The 20,349-nt window shown below is 42.0% G+C and overlaps 1 protein-coding gene across 1 annotated transcript in view; it reads left to right on the forward strand.

Moving 5' to 3' along the window:
* Positions 1-20,349, forward strand: part of ttc27 (tetratricopeptide repeat domain 27) — a 64,228-nt gene that overhangs the window by 34,484 nt on the left and 9,395 nt on the right. Inside the window, exons 9-16 of the mRNA XM_083987816.1 lie at positions 1,192-1,258; positions 10,091-10,204; positions 10,822-10,917; positions 14,695-14,817; positions 14,957-15,184; positions 15,872-15,970; positions 16,739-16,791; positions 18,108-18,273. Coding sequence (XP_083843942.1) covers positions 1,192-1,258; positions 10,091-10,204; positions 10,822-10,917; positions 14,695-14,817; positions 14,957-15,184; positions 15,872-15,970; positions 16,739-16,791; positions 18,108-18,273 — 946 coding nt within the window. The remainder of the gene's footprint in view (positions 1-1,191; positions 1,259-10,090; positions 10,205-10,821; positions 10,918-14,694; positions 14,818-14,956; positions 15,185-15,871; positions 15,971-16,738; positions 16,792-18,107; positions 18,274-20,349) is intronic.

A 20,349-nucleotide genomic window follows, 5' to 3' on the forward strand; every position in this document is an offset into this window, starting at 1 on the left:
AATTAGCCGTTCATATCATTCATATCTCCATGGAGCGGGTAAGCTCGGTGCTGCTGCCATGTGGTGTCTCCATGTTTTTACGTTCAGTGGCAGCGTGACGGTAGGAAACCACGGAAACTCAGCGGAGACACCGGAGCTGTCGGCTCAGGTCGAGGTGGCGTCTGTGAAAAGTCACCGCGGTAACGCAGTGAGGAGGAATGGAGCGTTACACTGATGCTGCATTCACCTGCAGTCGGGCAGACGGCCGTCGGTAACAAACCAGATGTCATTTTAGTCACAGAAGTCCAGAGAAAGCCGGTAAAACGTGGGTCAGGTAAACAATACAACATCACCATGACAACATATTGTCACGTGTATTGTTTTGCCTCGTGCTGACGGACCACTTGTTTACATAGAGGCTTGTTTATGCTGTTACCTGCAGCGGCTGTCGTCCGTCTGCCGTCTGCCCAATTTCATGTGAATGCAGCATGAAAAATACAATTGAGTTGCTTGCGATATACAACCGCAACGCTAGATGGGACTAATTCCTCCACAAAGTACCTTTAAACTCTACTGATGGACTGACAGCTCATCAGTATCAGTAACTGGGCCTTGATATTTAAGTAAATCAGATAGAAAGAGACATTTGAAGTGAGCATACTCTGAGGAAGACTAAGTGATGCTGCTGAAAGCTCTAGGTAAGGGACCATCCCCCGGTAGGATGGATAGAACCCTGACATGAATCACCTTTGCTTTTTTTCCTCTCTTTTCTCTGGCAAGTCAAGTCACAGGTTACAATAAGTCAAATCCAAATCAACTCACATTTTTATTGCAATCTTACCTGCAGTATCAGGTTTTAATAAAGATAAAAGACAAGATGGTACCTGTCAAATAATAGTATTATTTAGGCAATTTATCTAACCTGTTTAAAAAGTCTGACAATGAATTGACCATATTCACCACATATAGAAATATACATTTTATAGGTTGTATTCACCATTCAAAAGTATTTCAACATGAAAGAGGGAGTGAGCAAAAATGTGTCAAATATCATCCTCCTGAATGAAACCCAGTCATTTTGGGTTAGAGGGAAGGTGCTATAATCATTTTCTGGCAACTGGAAATGTAGATTTTATTGGTTGTATTGTCCATTTAAAGGCATTTCCACAGGGTCCACACTCTTCTGTCTTAACTCTGAGTCTTGTCTTGCAGCACTGACTTCCAGAAGAACAACCCCGTCCACAGACTGACTCAGGAGGAGCTTCTGGCCTTCACGTCTGTAAGTCAGATTTCTTACTGCTCTGGAGTTGGACATGTTGACAGCTCACTGTTGGAGACTCACTCTAGTGGTCCATAGAGGAACAGCAGGTGTTTACACTACAGCGTTCATTGTTCAGCCCTGCAGGTTGATGTGTGATTCATACAATATAAATACATTCTGACTCTGTCTAATAATAGGTCGGTCTAATCCACAGAGATGACTTTTACATTCATCTTCCACTTGGTGGCACTCTGACATGACAGGATCATTACAGACAGTCAGTCACTCAGAGTAGTCAGACCTTCATTTGTTCATATATTGGTATGTTTTCCCTTGTTTACCTCATCTGAAGTATCACATTGACATTAGTATTTATACACTTCACTCTGACATTTGAAGTTAAAGTCAGATTCCTCTATTGCTTTGAACTCGGAATGTTTCTCCACCTTGACTCGTCTACCTGTGATAAACTCAGCTGATTAGGATATAATGTGGAAAGACACACACCCTTCTGTATTACCGTAGTTCCTTAAATAGTGGCCAGTTTTTAGTTAATAGCTGGGTCTCATATCATGGCCGGGGGCGTTGTTTACACGAACAAATAAAGGCCGGCCCCAAATACAGGCCAGGTCAAAAAAAAAAAAAAATCTGCCGCCTGGAACAAACTGACAAGGATATGATCAAAAACTCTTTCAATGCTTGTGGACTGTCTGTGAAGACTGACGGAGTGAAGCCTACCTCATCCAGCCTTGTACCGCCGTGTCCGGAGCCCGGTCGGGGCCCGAGACAGACCGCAGGGCATGCTGGGAAAATGCTCTGATGATGATCTGAGTTGAGTGAGAGCGAACTGCTACAACGTTCGCAACGGAGACAGAAAATAACAGCATGTGAGGAAGATGAAGATGAACTACTAAACGATGAGCTTAGTCCCTAATGTGTAATGGAGAGATTTAGAAATAAAGGCCTCATTCAAATCAAAGCCTTCCTCCAATAAAGGCTGGGTATCCTGGGCAGTTGTGTAAATAAAGGCCCCGGTTACTATTGAGGGAATACGGTTGGTCCCAAACATTTCTTAACAGTTAGTTATATAGCTGGAGGTCAGTGGTATCCAACATGTCCTGTCTGTTATGTAACGTAATGAGTGATGGAGGCTCCTCATCATCAGCAAAATAATTCTCCAGTTCATATTCAGGGACTGATGTCAAATCACATTTGTCTTTTTTTTTTCTTCTTTTTTCAGAAAACCTTTATTGTCCCCTGCACATAGCAGTGGAAATTTTACTTAAACGTGTGCCTACAGTACGTGCGCATAAAAGAAACATAAAAACACTGGGGTGGGGCACTGTTGATTCACTGTTGAACATAGATAATTTTTAGTTTTTAGTAAAATGTTTCATGGTTGAAGTTTATTTCAGATGTTTTTTTCCGATGATTTCCATTTAATAGGAAGAATAAACTAGAGAGCTCAGCGATGCAGTGTAAAATCTCCTAATCTGCTGTGTGAATGGGAGCGTGGGTTGGTGCAGGTATCCATGGCGCCTGGATGCTCGCTCCTGTTTATATGGGCCGAGGAGGACAACGGGAACGTTATCTGTGGAACCACAGAGGCGTCAGGATATCACAGCCGGATTTTGTTTCCCGTGGTTCTAGCTGTGACTGAAGCAGGTTTTGGCTTCAGCCCAGAGAGATTTAACATTGTTGTAGATAATCACACATTTGCAACTGCCTCACATGTGCATCACCTTATCTCTGCCTGCCCCTTATCAGTGATTGATCGCATGTTCTCATGTTATTGGCTCTGTTGGGCCTCGATGAAGCCTCATATTACATTCTAATCTCTGCGTTTGTTGGAGTAATATTGGTGGACTGTAGCTGAATGCACTTAAACCACCCACAACACATACACACACACAAATTCGGTGCAGTTTATAAACGTGTGTGTGAGGCTAACAGTGTAAAACATTGATGTGAAGTTCAGCCGGTTCAGTCCTGAGTGTGTGGATCAGACTCAGAGATGTTGATCTCTGTCTGATGTATAATTCAAAAGCTTTGTTGAGGTGAAAGTGGCCTGGCAGCAGAGTTTCAAGTTATAGCTCAAATATAAAATGATGAATAAATAAACCAACATTTTATTTTTTATTTTTTTATTTTTTTGTATTCAGATGTGAGCAAAGTTTATTTATTGATCTTCAAAATAAAAGATTTCCTATGAAGACTTCTTGTAAACCAGCAATATTCTCACCAAAGTGCACTGTATATATCATTGAAGCTATAACAAACAAGCTCAATGCATCCCCTTCCTCAGTACTAAATGTATATTGTTATAATTATCCATCTATATGAAAAAGATATCTCATTATCCGATGTAGAAATTATATATTTATTTCAGCCTGTGTTAAAGTAATGGAGGGATCTTACAAGATAGTCAGCACTCAGGGTATCGTTCATGGCCGAGCTCAAGGTTATCATCTTTTTTTTTTTTTAAGACGTGCTGCTGTTAACACCCCTCTGCTCCACTGAACCTTGTGTTTAAGGCTTATGATCATGGGCTGTGGCTTGGGGACTGCTTCTGCACTGGGCTCTTATCTGATGGGCCTCTCCTCTGTGTTTGAAGGCAGCGTTGGCAGCTGTACAGACCAGAGATCAGAGATAACATCCATGTGTTTCTAAATCACAGAGAGGAGAAGATGAAAGAAGAAAAAAAGGAAGCGACTCAGAAGGAAAACATGGTGGTACCAGCAGCAGACCAGGCTCAGGAAACTGATTTTTAGGTGGTTCAACCATCTGACCCCACACTTAAAGGGATATGCCAAAAAAAATGTTCGTGTCTTGCCTCACTCCCGAGTCCATGACCAGCAGATAAACACCGTCCTTTTGACTGTGCGTGCAGTAACAAGGGAGAGCCTGTATCGCCCGTAAGTAGCTTAGCTCAAACGTTAGAAGTACATAGGTAGTGTTAGCCTGCCTCCACCTAAAGTCAACAGAGAAACTCTTCAGCAACTTTAAACGGAAACCGGCGGGCCGATCTTCGTCTCAGAGCTGACAAAACTCTCCGGTAAGGCATCTTGAGCGGTCAAATGCCGGTAACGGGACGAGATCGGTCAAAACGGAGGGTTCAAGCAAAGACGGTTTATTTTGGTTCAAGCTAGCTACATCGAGGGTAGGTTAGCTTCCTATTTCAAAGTAAAAGCACAAATTCTATCGTCATGGTTTTCTGTATGTAAAGGGCAACGGGTGTTTTATTTTGTGAAAGTAACCGGAAGTGCGTTGGTCACAACGGCTAGCTTGAGTAGCGCCGAATTAAACAAGCTGAACAAAATTGTAAACAGCTGGTATTTAGACAAATTAACGACACACTGCTGATCTAAACGGCTACTTTCTCGCCTAAAAATGTTTGAAATGTCGATAAAGTGATATATTTACAGAGTTTAAAGCAAAAATGAAATCAGCTTCTCACTGCTGATTTTGGCTCAGGTAGGAGGCAGGCTAACACTACCTATGCACTTCCAGCGTTTGAGCTAAGCTAATTAGCGGTGCGCCAGCTCTGCCCGTATCTTCCTTGTTAGGGCAGGCACAGTTGAAAGGATGGTGTCTATCTGCTGGTCATGGACTCGGGAGTGAGGCAAAACACGAAAAGAAAATGTTGGCGTATCCCTTTAAACATAGTGAGCATTGACCCTCCATGGGGGACTTCCTCATTTGGACAGAACTGTTTTTGTTTTGTCCACATGTGCAGTTTCTTCCTCTCATATTGTCTCAGTTTTGGTAGTAGTAAATTACTGGACTGGACTGTCCAGCATCATTTTGATCATCCTGACGTAGCTAATGATCGATGATCTAAAACGTGGGGTTGAAGTTATGATGGATCCATCCAGCTAGGAGCTCAGTCTGAGCAGTGGTACTTTGTATTGTTATGTCTTATTGTAGTGTGTGTGACTGAGGAGAGCTGCTGCAGCTGCTGGCTCTGTGAGCAGGCATCTTCCCAGCCTACATGTAGATCCAGGAATCTGCAGGCTGGTTAGATGGTTGTCACATGTCTGGCTGTCGTCACCGATACCCGACTCCTGACGCTCTCCTGGAGGAGCATCTGAAGTTATGACCTGACCTCACGTAGCAGAAGGTGTTTCAGAGGAAAGGTGATATTATTACAGTTAATTAGTTGATATCATCCTCGAATATATGTAAGAAAAAAGAAAAGAATCCAGTGTTGTGGGGTTGATCCCATCTTGTTATAGAGAAGAGGTGAAGGTCCCTTCATCTTTATCAACACCTTCCTCAAAGGTCTGTCTGTGGAATAGTCTGGTCCCCCTTTACATTGGGCTGAGAGAACTAGGGCTGACCCCCAAAAAAATCGAAGCTTCGTTCGTTGCCATGGTAATCGATCATGAAGTCCGTGATCGATTTTTTTTTTTTTTTTCCTTTTTGACACCAGTTCTCATCGGCAATTGTTACATTAAAATGAGTAGGCTACTTGGCATCCTGGAAACCTGCCTGATTTTGGAGATATGCAGTGTTTGTTTGCCATTACTTTCATTATTTCCACTACGATCGCCCCCCCCCCCCCCCCCCCCCGGTCAGACGTTGCGGTCGTTGCCGCCGCCGCCCCGCCCCCCCGTCAGACGTTACGATCACGCCGTCGAAGCTTCGATTTTGATCAATTTTATGTCCGCGAAGCTTTGATTATCAAAATATGATAATCGGGACAGCCCTAGAGAGAACATCCACAATAAGTGTATGAGGGTTCAGTCAGTACCATTCAGTCAGTACTCCACTCAGCTCTTGGTGTAGACCACGGTTCCATCTCTCACCTCGACCACTGCAGTGGTCTTCTAGCAGCATGTCCCCCAGCCACTCACTGACCAACACTGGCTACTGGTGCTGCCTTCAGAGCAACGTCTGGATCTGCACGGTTTTACTTCGACTTGTTCTTTCAGCCTTGTTTTCTTAAAGTACTGACCTCCTTCTCCAAAGAATGCCGTGATTCCATCCCTGCTCATGAGACTCTCAGTCTAGACTGTTCTCCTCTGTGGTTCCCTGGTGGTGGAACAGGCCAGTGAGTCCTGTCAGAACTCTAGGAGTACGTCCTTTCCTAATACCTGTTTAAGTAGCACTTACTGTGCACTTTCACTGCACCTCCTTCATATAATCCCCTTCCACTTATTAAATAGATGTAGCACTTAATACACTACTACTGCACCGAAGCTACTGATGTTCCTCACTTGGATAAAAGCATCTGCCAAATGACTCAAAGTAAATGTAAAAGCTAACAAGGTAAGGGATTGTGTTACAGTATGCTTCACCTGTTTAATTTAGTCTAATGACTCTGACTCCATCAGTGCAGCATCACAGCCAGGACTTTTGGCTTTTTTTCTATTTGTAGCAAACCATGATTTTCACTTTAAAGAGAAACTATGGAAGATTTTTTACCTTCAACAACAAACAGCTCTGGAGTAATAATGAAATAATAAATGACTTGTAACTAGTTCCATGGAGAATGGAGGCTCTCTGCCTTCCACCTAGTGTCTCTTGGCTGAAAACCAACCTTGTAAGATCAGAGCCTCCGACCCGGTGTCCCAGCTCTCGTCTCTGTAGCACTGCGACACAAACGCGCCGCTTAACCCGTAATCTTTGTTTATGACGGATAAGACTACACAAATATACACAGTCTAACATTGTATATGATATTTTACGTTATCCTCCGCTCTATGGATTGATTTCTCACTGGCTTCGTTGAAAACAAATGCACATGGCCAGGAGGAGGGTTAGCAGAACAGAGGAAAAGAGACCGGACTTGCATAGTTCCCCTTTAAATGTGAACATCTGTGCAGGAAGTGATGAGTCGCAGCCATAAAAAAAAAAAAAAACACTCTGAAGTGACAAATGAACAGATTGAACAGAGTCTCTGTTTTCGAGGTTTCATAGCGTTGCTCCACCTCGCACAGTGTGCCGTGTCTCCTCCGTCACGTCGGAGCGTGTTTCACTCGCTGCAGCTGCTCCACAGGCTTCAGTCTGAGGCTGGTGTCTGCTCAGGTTGGATCAGCAGACCCAGCGCCTCAAATAAATTATTCCTCCACCTGTCAAGCGTGCTCCCAAACAGACCTGTGTCTTCTCCACTCTGCATCACCGTAAGGCCGAGAGAAGCATCAGGTCATTAGATTCAACAACAGAGTAAAACAAGTTTGTTGATGCTGAAGATGCTGACAAAGTCTAAGCTCTGACTAATCATTTGATTTGAAGTGCTCAGCGTCATCGTCCGATCAGACCTGCAGAGCTTCCACTAACATTGTTTGGTCCGCTCAGTCTCTACACTGGCTGGTGTTTCTCTTCTCATCAGTGCAGTGGTGCAACATGGTGCAACCTGTTTCTTTTTTTGTTGTTGAGATAGTTGAGATAAAAACCTGAGCATCCCTCCCCCCTGCTGTCTTTAATCAGCTCATCTGAAGCTGCAGCACCGAGCTGTCCGACCATCATACAGCACATTATCACCGCAGCGCACACATTAAGACTTAAAGGCTGTAATAGGTTTTAATAATGAGCTGCTCTCACTGCACTCGCTGCTTGTCTCATTAAAGTGAGGACAGCTAAGTCCTGTAAGAGGGGGAAGACATCACCGCTGCCTCTCACCAGGTTGGGAAATTTTCTACTCATCCCACTGTTTCTTCTCTTTACGTATATAACTTTACCCATCTTAAAGGGATAGTAGCATTTTTTTAAAGTGGGATTGTATGATCTACAAATAGCCCCTAAGTACTTTAATTGCAGTAGAAGACTCTCTGCACTCCTCCCGTTAGCAACACCAGCCCATAGCCCTGCCCAGAGATTTACAACATACATTGTTGTGAACAGACCCAAAGAAACAGCCTATTTTCGTGGCCTAAAAGAGGTTTTACCTGGAAAAAAAAATACATAGTTCCATTGTTCGCTATAATATAATTTTTTCCAGTCCTTCAAAGTGCAGGAAAAACACAGTTTTTATTTGGATCTAACCAACTGCTGATCAGCGGGCGCTAACCCTGGGCAGAGAGATACGTGAGTTGGTTAGGTCCAAATAAAAACTGTGTTTTTCCTGCACTTTGAAGGGCTGGAAAAATGTTATTATAGTGAACAATGGAACTGTGTATTTTTTTTCACGTAAAACCTCTTTTAGGCCGCGAAAATAGGCCGTTTGGGTCCATTCACAACAATGTATGTCGTAAATCTCTGGGCAGGGCTATGGGCTGGTGTTGCTAACGGGAGGAGTGCAGAGAGTCTTCTACTGCAATTAAAGTACTTAGGGGCTATTTGTAGATCATACAACCCCACTTTTAAAAAAATGCTACTATCCCTTTAAGAGGATGTTATTTTATTTCTGTGATGTTAATATCATTGCTGTGGACGTTCAGCCAGTTGTACGATCTACTGTACACCCAGCGCCCTGCTCAGCTCTCTGGGCTGAACTCGTCAAGGTAACCGATGACGCCCGAGGTGACACAAAGAAAGTGAGCGGTCTGAAATGAACGGTCTTCATTCAAAGCATCAGAGCTTTTATGATGGAGCTAAATGTGGAGTAATGGAAAGAGAGGTAACAGCTCTCCTGTGACACTCTGGAGTTTGAGAGTTTGAAGTAAAGATGGAGGAGATTTAATAAAATCTCAAGCAGTGCTTTACTTGCCCTGAGTGTAGCAGGAATAAGTTAATATTAGAGACAAGTCCTGGTCAGTGGAAACTCAATACTTCTCCAGTGTTTATATAACTCTGTCCTGCAGCTATTGTGTAGCAATACAGTAGAAATTACAATTTCCTCTCTCTCTTAAAGACACATTGTTTTCTGTTTCTTATTTCCTGGAGCTTCTATCTATCAATCTGTCAGTCATTTTCCTGCATAGATGTTTTATGAGAAGAATTTTTCTGTGGATTATGAGGAAGTAATTAAGCTCATTGTGGGTTTAACAATATTGTGTGGAAACATAAAAATGATTAGATGTGGTGGGGTTTGTTGAGGGAATCAGCCCAATACTGAATATGTATTAAGTGATGTTATACTGTAGGTAATCGTATGGTGTTCTTTATTAAGTTCTGATGGCTGTTCATTGTGTCAGTGTATTAGTCGGAAAATATAATTGTAGGATGCATAATTACAGGTTTAGAGGAATATTGTATCCAAAGCAGAATTCTGATTGGTTCTGACCAGGGTTATTATAGTTTACTGAAACTAAGACTAAAACTAAAACTAGCAGTGAAAAAATATTTAGTAAACTGAAATAAAAATAAAAATGTCAATTTTTCCAAAATTGATAACTAAATAAAAACTACAGTGAACTTTTCAAAACTAACTAAAACTAAAGTTTGGTCAGATAGCATCAGCTTAGTTGTAGTTTTCTTAGAGATGTTAAAGCTGCAGGAAGAAAATACCACAGCTCAATATGGGACGACTTGGACTACCACCCACAGGTAGATAAGAGTGATGTAACGTGATGACGACTGATGGGAACATTATGGGATGAAACTAAAAGGGAAAAATTCCACAAATGTGGAAGTCCATCTTCAGAGGTCTGACAGAGGCTTTCTACCAAAACCTGAAAAACTAAAACTGAGACTAAATAAAAACTAGTCAATATCTCAAAAATAACTAAACTAAAACAGCTTCATCACTTGTTGAACTAACTAAAACTAAACTGAAATAAAAAAACAAACTGAAAAACTAAATAAAAATAAAAACTAATGAAAGTTGTAAAACTGTAATAACCAGCATTGATGTGTTGTAAGTGACTGGACCTGGACAGACTGAAGCTCCAGTCCATGAGTTCCTGATCCTGACTGAGTTGATGCTGACTGATCTCTCTCTTCTCCCTCCCTATTGTCATTCTGCAGTGTATTCTGTCTCAGCCCAAGTTCTGGGCTGTAGAGGTCACGGCGCTTTGTCTCAGAACCAAACTGGAAAGAGGAAGGTCCCGCTGTGTTGAGAGAGCCATGATGCAAACCCAGGTAAGAACAGATGGGAAGAGTTTGCTTTTGTTCTTGTTCTCATGTTCCTCTGTTCCTTTTCGCTGATATTTTTACCTTCAGACTGTGTGAATGTCAAATAATTTGATTTGATTATTATTTATTTCGAACATATTAAAAAGAGAGAGAGAGCAAAGGCATATAAAATAAGTAACACGTTGTAGTGTCCCAAAGAACAAGTCCAATATTTAAATGAAAAAGAGCAGGAGGAAGCCAAACTTTTCAGTTCCCACCCCTTAATCACTACAAAAAAAACAAAATCTAGATAGTTAACACACACAAGATTAGCTGTGTACTGCCTCTTCCCTGGACCTGTTCATTATAATCTTGACATTGTTGGACGGTGGTTGTTGCAGTAAGTCCATGAACACATCTTCATTTTTAGTTAGGTTTTGTTGTCAGGGGAACTTGCTGGCCAAATCGTCACAACTCTTAAATGACACTGGTTTTACATGTGCTGTGATCACATCTCAGTGTGTAAATGTGAACTTGTCACATTAGGAGACTGTGCACAATCCCAGTGTGGTTAGATCCAGTGTTGCTCTGCAGGATGTCTTACCCCTGTTGAAAGACACTCTTCTCCTGTCCTCCCTCTGCAGGCTGTAGTTGACCACTTTGAAGACAAGAGCTGTCCCATGACCGAGCGCCTCAAACTCTTCTACTGCTGCCAGGCCCCACCCAGATGGGCTGTCCAGGTACAAAAGAAAACATGTTCAAAAACACATTCAGCTTTCACACAGTTAGAGACTGTTCACCTCTGAACCCTCTCTGTTCTGGAAGAGAACAGGTAATGAGGAAAAGCTCCTGCTGATGCTAATAATGATAATAATTAGAAGACTGCTTCTGCTTGCATAGAGGAAGCATTTCATTATTAGCATAAACCACAAACTACAGCTGTGACTGATTCCAGGTAGTTGCTTCGAGCCTAAAACACTGGACATAGTTAAATGTTGACTTGGCAGATGAAAAGTCAGAGGATCACTGAGGTGAATGTAAATCAGCATGTGTCTCGGTTCATGGCTGTCCACTCCATCCAGTCACTTTCCTGAAACTTTGAACCTTGTGAAACAAAGAAAGTCAAAGTTGTCAATCACATATCAGTCTATTTACTGCAGTGGTGGACAGTAGCAGCAGATGGAATAACAGTCAGCATGTTTACATGCACAGCTATGTCCAGCTGTGCTCATAGTTCTGTCCCTGTCCCAGTGTCCTGGTGGAGATATGCGTTGTGGAGATATGGGTTAATGCGGACCACTTTCCGGTTGACTTTTCTTTCACCTGGTAAATAACTGGAAATAAATAACTTGGAATTCTCAACTACAGTTCCTGACTGGACGTGTGGGTCCGGTTGTGTTGAGCCAAGGACTTCTTTTTCTTGTGGAGTTGTAGTAAAAAGCAACTGGACTTTTTACTACAACTCCACAAGAATAAGATGACCTGGATGACTGAGAACCTTTACGGACACGGACTTCTTTTTTCTTTTTTTTTCTTTTTTTTAAGTATATTTTTTTTGGCATTTTTGCCTTTATTTGATAGCACATAGTGAGATAGACAGGAAAGGGGGAGGCAGAGAGAGGGGAAATTACATGCAGGAAAGGTCTGCCCGACGCGGGATTCGAACCGGGGACGCCTGCATTGAGGACTGTAGCCTCTACATGGGGCGGCCGCATTAGCCACGCACCGCCCCCCCAAGGACTTATTTTTATTAAACACGTCTTCTTGCTGGTTGCACTGTGTGAAATGCACTGAATCGGCACTGATGCATTAGAACAGACACTTATTTTTTCTTTTTCTTTCTGTTGACTGGCCGGCTTAATGTGCGTCTCTACTGTGAAGCATGTATGAATGCATCGTCCAGTTCCAGTCAGATTAAGGCTTATACACGCAGAAGAAAACCGGTTTCCAATCACAATATCTGGGTGTTTTAGTCAGATATGAAGAAGTCCGTTATTAGTCAAACTAACGTGTTTGTCCGGTTATAGTCTGATTAAGGCCATAATTTGTTTTTTTTGGAGCAGCTGTCTAGTCAGCAGTCAGTCCTGTGGGGTCTCTGTCACTTGTATGACAACAAAATGCTCACTTATGCCATGAAGGAACCCTAGGTTACTAGTGCAGGTTATAAGCTGTTAGAACTTGTTGCATCAGAGAAGGTCAAAACACTTTTGAATTCACTTTTTATTCTTTGTTTTTTAGAGGGTGATTTAAAATAGAGGGTACAGAGTTCAGACTCTCTCTCTCTCTTATTATAGTACTTTAATGTATTGTTTTATTATTTGTGCTCTGCACATAGCCTCAGTCTGACTTTCTCTAAGTTAGAAAATGTTCATTTTCTATTTAGTATAATCATAAGTTTGCTTTTAGAGCTGAAGGTGACATCTCTGAATCAATAAAGGGTATAACAGGATATATAACGCTCCCCCAGGAGCTGTAGAAAACTCCACTTGTGACGTTTTGTGACATATTTGCTGAACCACCAGGCATCAGAAGACAAACACTGAAACAGCCCTAGTAGAATCGGTGGTAATAGAAAGATTTAAAGAGAGATTGAAGGCGGAGGAGAAGAGTCTGAGTGTTGGAGAAGGAGAGATGAGTTGGGTAGGAGACATCACCCAGGTGGCGTGTAATAAGTCATAACAGCAATAAAGCTGGGATAGAAGAGCGCCTATTGCAGCCTGGGGACGGGGAAGTGGGCTGAGGTGGAGGGAGGAGCACTGCAGCAGCACGGTGATGCATGTCCTCACAGCACAGCCAGGCTCTGCATTACCACAGCACTGAAGGCAACTTTATGACTCTGTGTGTGTGTGTGTGTGTGTGTGTTCCCAAGAGAAACGTTCGGTGTTATACCTTTGGAGCGCAGGAATTTTCACACTTGTTTTATACCACACACAGAACAATAACTACACATCACACACAGTGTATTTCACATTACTGCTGACCATTTTCTAAACCATGTCGTAAATTTGACAGCAGATTTCCTGTCTCCGAGGCGGGCCGTGGTTTTCATTCATTGCCCAGTTGTATAAAAAAAGCAGCTTTCAAACATACAGGGCTGTAGAAAACCATTCAACCCTTCTGTTGATGTGGCTCCCATTTGTTCAAGGTCCTGCAGAGTCTGGTGACCCTTTGACCTTTTAACTTGTAGTAGAGACATCCATGGCTCCTAACTAACAGTACAGGTGCATCTCAATAAAGTAGAAGATGGAGGTCAGCTCTTCTCCATGACAGTGGAGCTACTGAACCAGAGTCAGGAAACCTCTGCAGGTGTTTGGTTGTTTATTTTAGACCCCCATTAACTTTTGCCAAGCAGCACCCATTCACAATTTCCACATGACAATACAAACATCCATGTCATGGTAACACAATACAAAATGCATATGCATGCAACACACACAATATAACAATACATACACATTACAACACGCACTCCCGTACCAGTTTTAATAAGTTAATCGATATAGACAAGCACAGGTCGGGTATACATACTAAGGACAACACAAACAATACATTAAAGCTCTTCCGTTTAAATCTGTCAGCTTATAGAAATGTCATTACAGCAAAGCAATTGAATATTTAAAGGTACATTGTGTAGGAATTCCCCCCATCTAGTGGTGCGGTTGCATATCGGAACGTATTCTTGATGTTGCATTCACGTGAAATCGGGGCAGATGTCAGACAGACAACAGACGCTGCATGTAACAGGATAAACAAGCGTCTATGTAAACAAGTGGTCCGCCAGCACGAGGCAAAACAATACAGGCGTGACAATATGTTGTCATGGTGATGTCGTATTGTTTACCTGACCCACGTTTTACCGTCTTGCTCTCGTTGAGTAAAATGACATCCGGTTGGTTTGCCGATGCAACATGGCCGCCTCGGTTCGGTGCGCCCCCCCTTATGTATTTGTAACGACTTGTAACAACTCATTCTAAGGTAGAAAGCTTTCATTTGTATGCGGCTGTGATTCCACTTCAGTGAAATACGTATTTATGAAAGCAATATTTGATTTTTGCTAATAAAAAGCCAAATAAGTTACATACTGGGGCTTTAAGAACTTGGAGTTAATGAAGTTTCTTGTTAGATAATAATCTTTCAGTCATGTTCTTTTGTTGAGTGACATAATTTGGAAGTGAGTTCCATTCTTTCATTGCTCTATACATTTGTTTGTTTGGATTTCATTTTAATTTTTTGATTTACTAAATTTTGTATTTTCATTAAATATAAGACAATCGTTTCAGTTAAAAGAAATAAAGACATGAAATATTCCAGTCTCTGTGTAATGAATCTATATACTATATGAGTTTCACTATTTGACTATTGAACAACTGAAATAAATGAACTTTCCATGCTGTTCTGATTTACTCAGATGCACTTGTAAAGACTTTGGTCCCCTGACTATTCATCAACATGCAGATGACTCAGAGCCGTTTGCACGACTGTGACCTCTGATCAGTGTGTTGTCCCCCCCCCTGCAGAAGCAGCTGGCCAGCCTGCTGACAGACCTGGGCTGCACCAGCTCAGCCCTGCTCATGTACGAGAAGCTGGAGCTCTGGGAAGACGCAGTCATCTGCTACGAGAGGCTGGGCCAGCACGGCAAGGTAACGTTTCAAACTGTCTACATGTCTGTGCTGGGCTCACAGGAGCTGCTCGTTAGTTCAACAAACTGGCATCAAAACGGTTCTACTTTGTGTCTGCAAAGACGAAATCAAATGATGCTGATGTGGTCCGTGTCCCCAGGCCGAGGAGATCGTCCGCAGGGAGCTGGAGAAGAAGGAGACGCCCAGCCTGTACTGTCTCCTGGGGGACATCCTGAGGGAGCATCAGTACTACGACCGGGCCTGGGAGCTGTCGCGCCGACGCAGCGCCAGAGCCATGCGCTCCAAAGCCCTGCTGCACCTCCGCAACAAGGAGTTCCAGGAGTGTGTGGACTGTTTTGAGCAGTCACTCAAGATCAACGGCATGCAGGTACAAGGACACGCTGACCCTGCTGGGGCGGGTGTGGTGGCTGGTCATGTTGTTATTGAATCCATCAAAGTTCATCATGGAGTACAGTGATGGCCAGAGTTATTAGAACACTTGGACTTTAAGAGGTTTCAGTTGTTTTTGTTGAAATGGCCTTTAATCATCAGTCATTTTCGTAACGAAAAACAAGCAAGGCCTATTTCTGTCAGTGTCACACAATTGTGTTTTTCACAGAAGAAGCCAAATTATTTACAAAGTCTGGACCTCAACCCCATCAAGCTATTTTGGGGTGAGTTGGAAAATAAACTGGACAAATCTAATATACACTGCTCATCCAAAAAAAAGTCACCACTTGGACCCCGCCGCCGCCGCCATGGTAACATTTTATCCGCGGGGATAAAAAGGTTGGGAAGCCCTGCCATACAGGACCCCTCTGATGTCGGTGTGCTCTGCTCTCAGGGTCTCTTTACTTCATGACCTCATGTCTGTTTAACTCATGACACCTCCCATCATCCTCAGCTGGGTTACTGCATGCCAACACCATGAGCTAACATGGTGTTGGCATGTCAGTGTGAGTACTGTATGGATGACACGTCTGAAATGTTCACTTTTTTTGCATGGATGTGGATTCAAGCTGCAGTGTTTCCTCTCTCCCTCTGTGTGTGTGTGTGTGTGTGTGTGTGTATACAGCTTGGCGTGTGGTTTTCCCTCGGATGTGCCTACTTTACTCTGGAGGGCTATGAAGGAGCTGCCAGGGCTTTCCAGAGGTGTGTGGGACTGGAGCCAGATGTGAGTACCTACACACACAGAATGAAATATAACAACACACACATACACACACACACACATAGAACAAAAAAAATATTAGGTAGGGATGTCACAATTACTTGTTTTCACAATCAATCGCAGTATTAAACGCCACAATTATTTAATTGTAAAGATTCCTAAATAGCGTCACTTTCCAAAAAGATCAGTGCACTGAATGTAAACCAAGTTATGCAACATTATGAACAATATGAATCATCATCATCATCATTAATTATGTTAATGTCAATTTACCCAACGTAACACTGAACTGGTGGGAATTTAAATGTTAGCGCCTCATTTGTAAGATTTTTTTTTTTTTAAACTTCAAACATTCCCACTGAAGGATTAATAATTGGTTGTAAAGATACTTTAAATAATTTGTTTATATAATTGGTAATGCAATTATATTTTGACTATATTTGATTTTACACATTCATAGTGTTGTTAAATTATTGAATATAATGATCATCATAATCATGATTATTTCTCTGACAATAATCGTACCAATAAAATAAATATAATGGTGACATCCCAATAAGGACATCATAACATCACGGTCCTCCCATCAGTGTTTCACATAACATTCCTGCTCTCTTATTCTCTTAATGTGAACCAGAGTGGGTTGTGTGTCTGTCCAACACACTCAGACATACACACAGTTGAAAACACAGCATGCAGCACAACCCTCTTGTCTGGTGTTGTCTTTCTACCTCACTCTTTTCTCTCCCTCTTGTCTCGTCCTCCTTTCAGAACGCAGAGGGATGGAACAACCTGTCCACAGCTTACATCCGCCTCCGGAAGAAGTGAGTCTGAGTGTGGCTGGAAACCTTGTTGAAGTGTGTGTTCACCTGCTTCCAGAGGGAGTTTGTGTGTGTGTGTGTGCGTCATATCTTAGAATGGATTGAGGTGTAAGTGGATTATTCTCTTCATTAGTTTAACAAACATGAACTACTGAGCAGTGGATCTGCACTTGCTGGCCAAGCTTCAGGTGCAGATCTATCCGACATGACACTGAATTGAAGGTGTGACAGCTGTGTGGGTCAGAATGGACAAACCTTTAAGTTTAAATGACAGTTTGATGGTTGAGACTTTATAGAAAGACTTTTTATATGCTAAAATGTACAAGGAAAACAAACAATGTTCAGAGCTCTGTGTTAGATAACAAGAGCACTTCAGGTTTAAAGAGAAAGTTCACCCTACGGAGGTTATTGTCTATCGTTTTAAATGTCTGAGTGTAATTTTATTTAATTATGTACCATGGGACTGCGGATGGAAATTAGCTTCCAGCTAAATCCGACATATTTACAGCAATTAATTGTTTTTTTTTTGTATGTTCATGAATATGTGAGGTCCCATTCCAAATAAACCTTTAAATAAAATAAAATAAATAGAAAGTTCAACATTTTGGCAGCTTGTATCTCTGCCCTGCCGATCGAAAAACAGCTTGCACCGACAATTAAAGGTAACATACCCCCAAGACTATAGAGATTATGGCAATGGGCCAATTTGCCAAGATGTTGAAATATTTCTTCAAAGTGACTTGTTAGGCTGAATAGATCTCACTTGGGGGACGGCTGTCTGCTGGTGGACAGGCACGAAGTGGCGAGCTCAGCTTTGACCATAAGGACGGTCCTTACAGAGACACTTCCCGAGTTGGCAGCTAATCAAGATAATTAATGATAGTGGATTTTTAAAGGCCAATATAATAACGATAGTTTGGAGCAGGAAAAAAAAAGCTAATAACTAATCAATCAACCAATGACCCAAAAGCACACAAGTCCATGGTCCAGACAGCATGTTCAGACAGGATGCAACACATTTCAATCTTCAAACCCGGAGTAGGTTTAGATTAAGGCTGGAGGTTCAGTAGTGATAGTAAAGATTAAGGGACATTATGTTTATGATGGAAGTCCATAAATATAGACCTACTTATCACATATCACTCTGCACCTGCTATCACATCTCTTGTTTATGTCTACACATTCATGCTAAGTTTATTCTTCCTGTCTGTTCTGTCCTCAAGCTGAACTCCAAACTCTTCCTGTGTTTTGTCTTCCGATCTGTCTTGTACTGTCTCTCCTCCTTCTGTTTGTGTCCTCCCATTGTCCTCCGCTTGTAGGAACAAAGCCTTCCTCACCCTGCAGGAGGCTCTGAAGTGTAACTACGAACACTGGCAGATCTGGGAGAACTTCATCGCCGTCAGCACCGACATCGGGGACTTCTCTGAATCCGTCAAAGCCTACCACCGTCTGATGGACCTCAGGGAAAACTACAAGGACGTCCAGGTACGGGCCGGGCTTGAACCTTGTTTTCTCTTTTTTTCTTGGACTTTTTTTTGCTGCAGTTCAGTACCCGGTAACCTAACTACTAACTGACTTAACAGATCAATCACTTTGACTTTAGACTTTTTAGACATTTTCTAACTGTATTTTTGTGTCTTGAATTCAAATATCCAGACCTAATAGGGGAGGAGAGAACATGTCAAGTTGACCAAATGAGCTCATCTTAATAAATACATCTGATGTCAGCTGACTCAAAGGTGAACTGTTGACAACTCAGTAGAGAGAAATCTCACTGACTAAATGTCAGACAGTGATGTTCACACTGTTAGAGAGTGTAGTAGAGCCTGACCCCTCCCTCACATTACTGTCACTCACATCACATTACACCGATCCCACTCCCGAGTCCCACCACAAACTGGATATCATAAATAAAAAGATTAGAGATGGCAAACTAAGGACAACAGGCAACAACAGGGGAACAGCTCAGTACTGGAGTCAGTTTAAACTCATCACAACCCTTGAGGGTGAAGGGGAAGTGCAACTTTTGTGCGCTGCTGCAGCTGTGTCGCGCTCAGTCACTTAAATAATTAGATAAATCCATACTTAACTTAATCCTTTCGCCTGAGAATTCCGTAAACCTGTCCCAGATTCTAGGCCCGTGCAGGGCACTAGAGCAGTAGCTCTCAAACTTTTTTTACATCGAGGACCCTTACATTGACACAAATTAGACGATAAACCCCCATTGGACAAAATTTTGAAGCAAACACCAGAAATACACAAATAATTGTTCTGAGACTGAAGAACATTACTTTTTTAGTCAATGTATATGTTGACTAAATGGCCAATGGCGTGGATTTTTTTGGAAGAAAGTGGTACAATTTCTCCAGAAACGTTTAAACATTTCTAGAAAAAAGTGGTAAAAATTCTCAAAAAAAAAAAAAAATTAAAAAAAACTTAAAAACTTTCAAAAAAAAAAAAAAAGTGGTCAAATTAAAAGAAAAAAAAGGAAAATAATAAAAAGTTGTAAAAAAAAACATTGGTTTGATGTAATCTCTCTTTCTGTGGTCTGCAGAATGATTTATTAAAGGTGTACAGAAATGGCCGTTTGTCCCTGAGTTGCCGCACGAGTTTACCCGAGTAAGGAAAAATAATTTGATTGGTCGTTATTGAGTGGGCTGGATATTCAAAGCTTGGGGCGAGACCGAGCTCCGTGTGTGTTGTCTCGTTTGAATGTTGGATGACGGATCCAATATCAGTGGCTGGTGAATCGTGAGCAGGCTGACGTATAATCCGTGCGCCTGCATTATCCAATGCGGAAAAAAAATTACACATTTTCATCCCGGATTCACTCAAAAATAGAATTTTGCACAAAGTTTGGCCTACAACGTCTGATAGATGAGTTATTACATTAATTTTATGATCCAGAGTGGGCTTAAATTCAATTTTCTTTTCTGTACACCTTTAAGGCCAAATATGATGAAGTTTAGTGTGGTCCGATGATATGATGATGAGGGAGGCAGAGCTCCGCTGTGTGAGGCAGCCATTTGGATGTGAAGAGACGGAGCTCAGGACAATCTGTGATAGTGGTGCCGGCGACCAACACAGAATATTGAAGAACTTTGTCTGTACGTCTCTCGTGGACGTGATGTCTCAGTAATGTCTTGATGGAACTTCATCAAATTTGGCACAAATGGCCGCTGGGACTCGAGGACAAACTGATTGGATTTTGGTGGTCAAGGTCGGTTTTTAGCTGTAACTCAAGACTTCACTCTGCAATAATGACAAACTGTCACACAAATGGTTCATATTTAATCTGACTGTGGATTAACAGGGGTGGAGGCAGACGACCAATGAGGGGCTGATTCTAGGTCTTTAGTTACAGAAGTGTTTAATAGATGCACATGATTGAGGACAAGTAGAACTATTGTGTTAAATATGGAGCATATAAAACAAGGGATTGAAACATCAAATTCACTGGAGACTTCTCCTCATGTGTCTGGAAAGTAAACGGTGAGGATGATGAACTCTCTGCTCACAGCCAGTAAAATGATTTCAAAAGACAGAGCTTGTTCTCTCCTG

The sequence above is a fragment of the Trachurus trachurus genome (assembly GCF_905171665.1).
Source record: "Trachurus trachurus genome assembly, chromosome: 15".
In the NCBI taxonomy this organism is placed as follows: domain Eukaryota; kingdom Metazoa; phylum Chordata; class Actinopteri; order Carangiformes; family Carangidae; genus Trachurus; species Trachurus trachurus.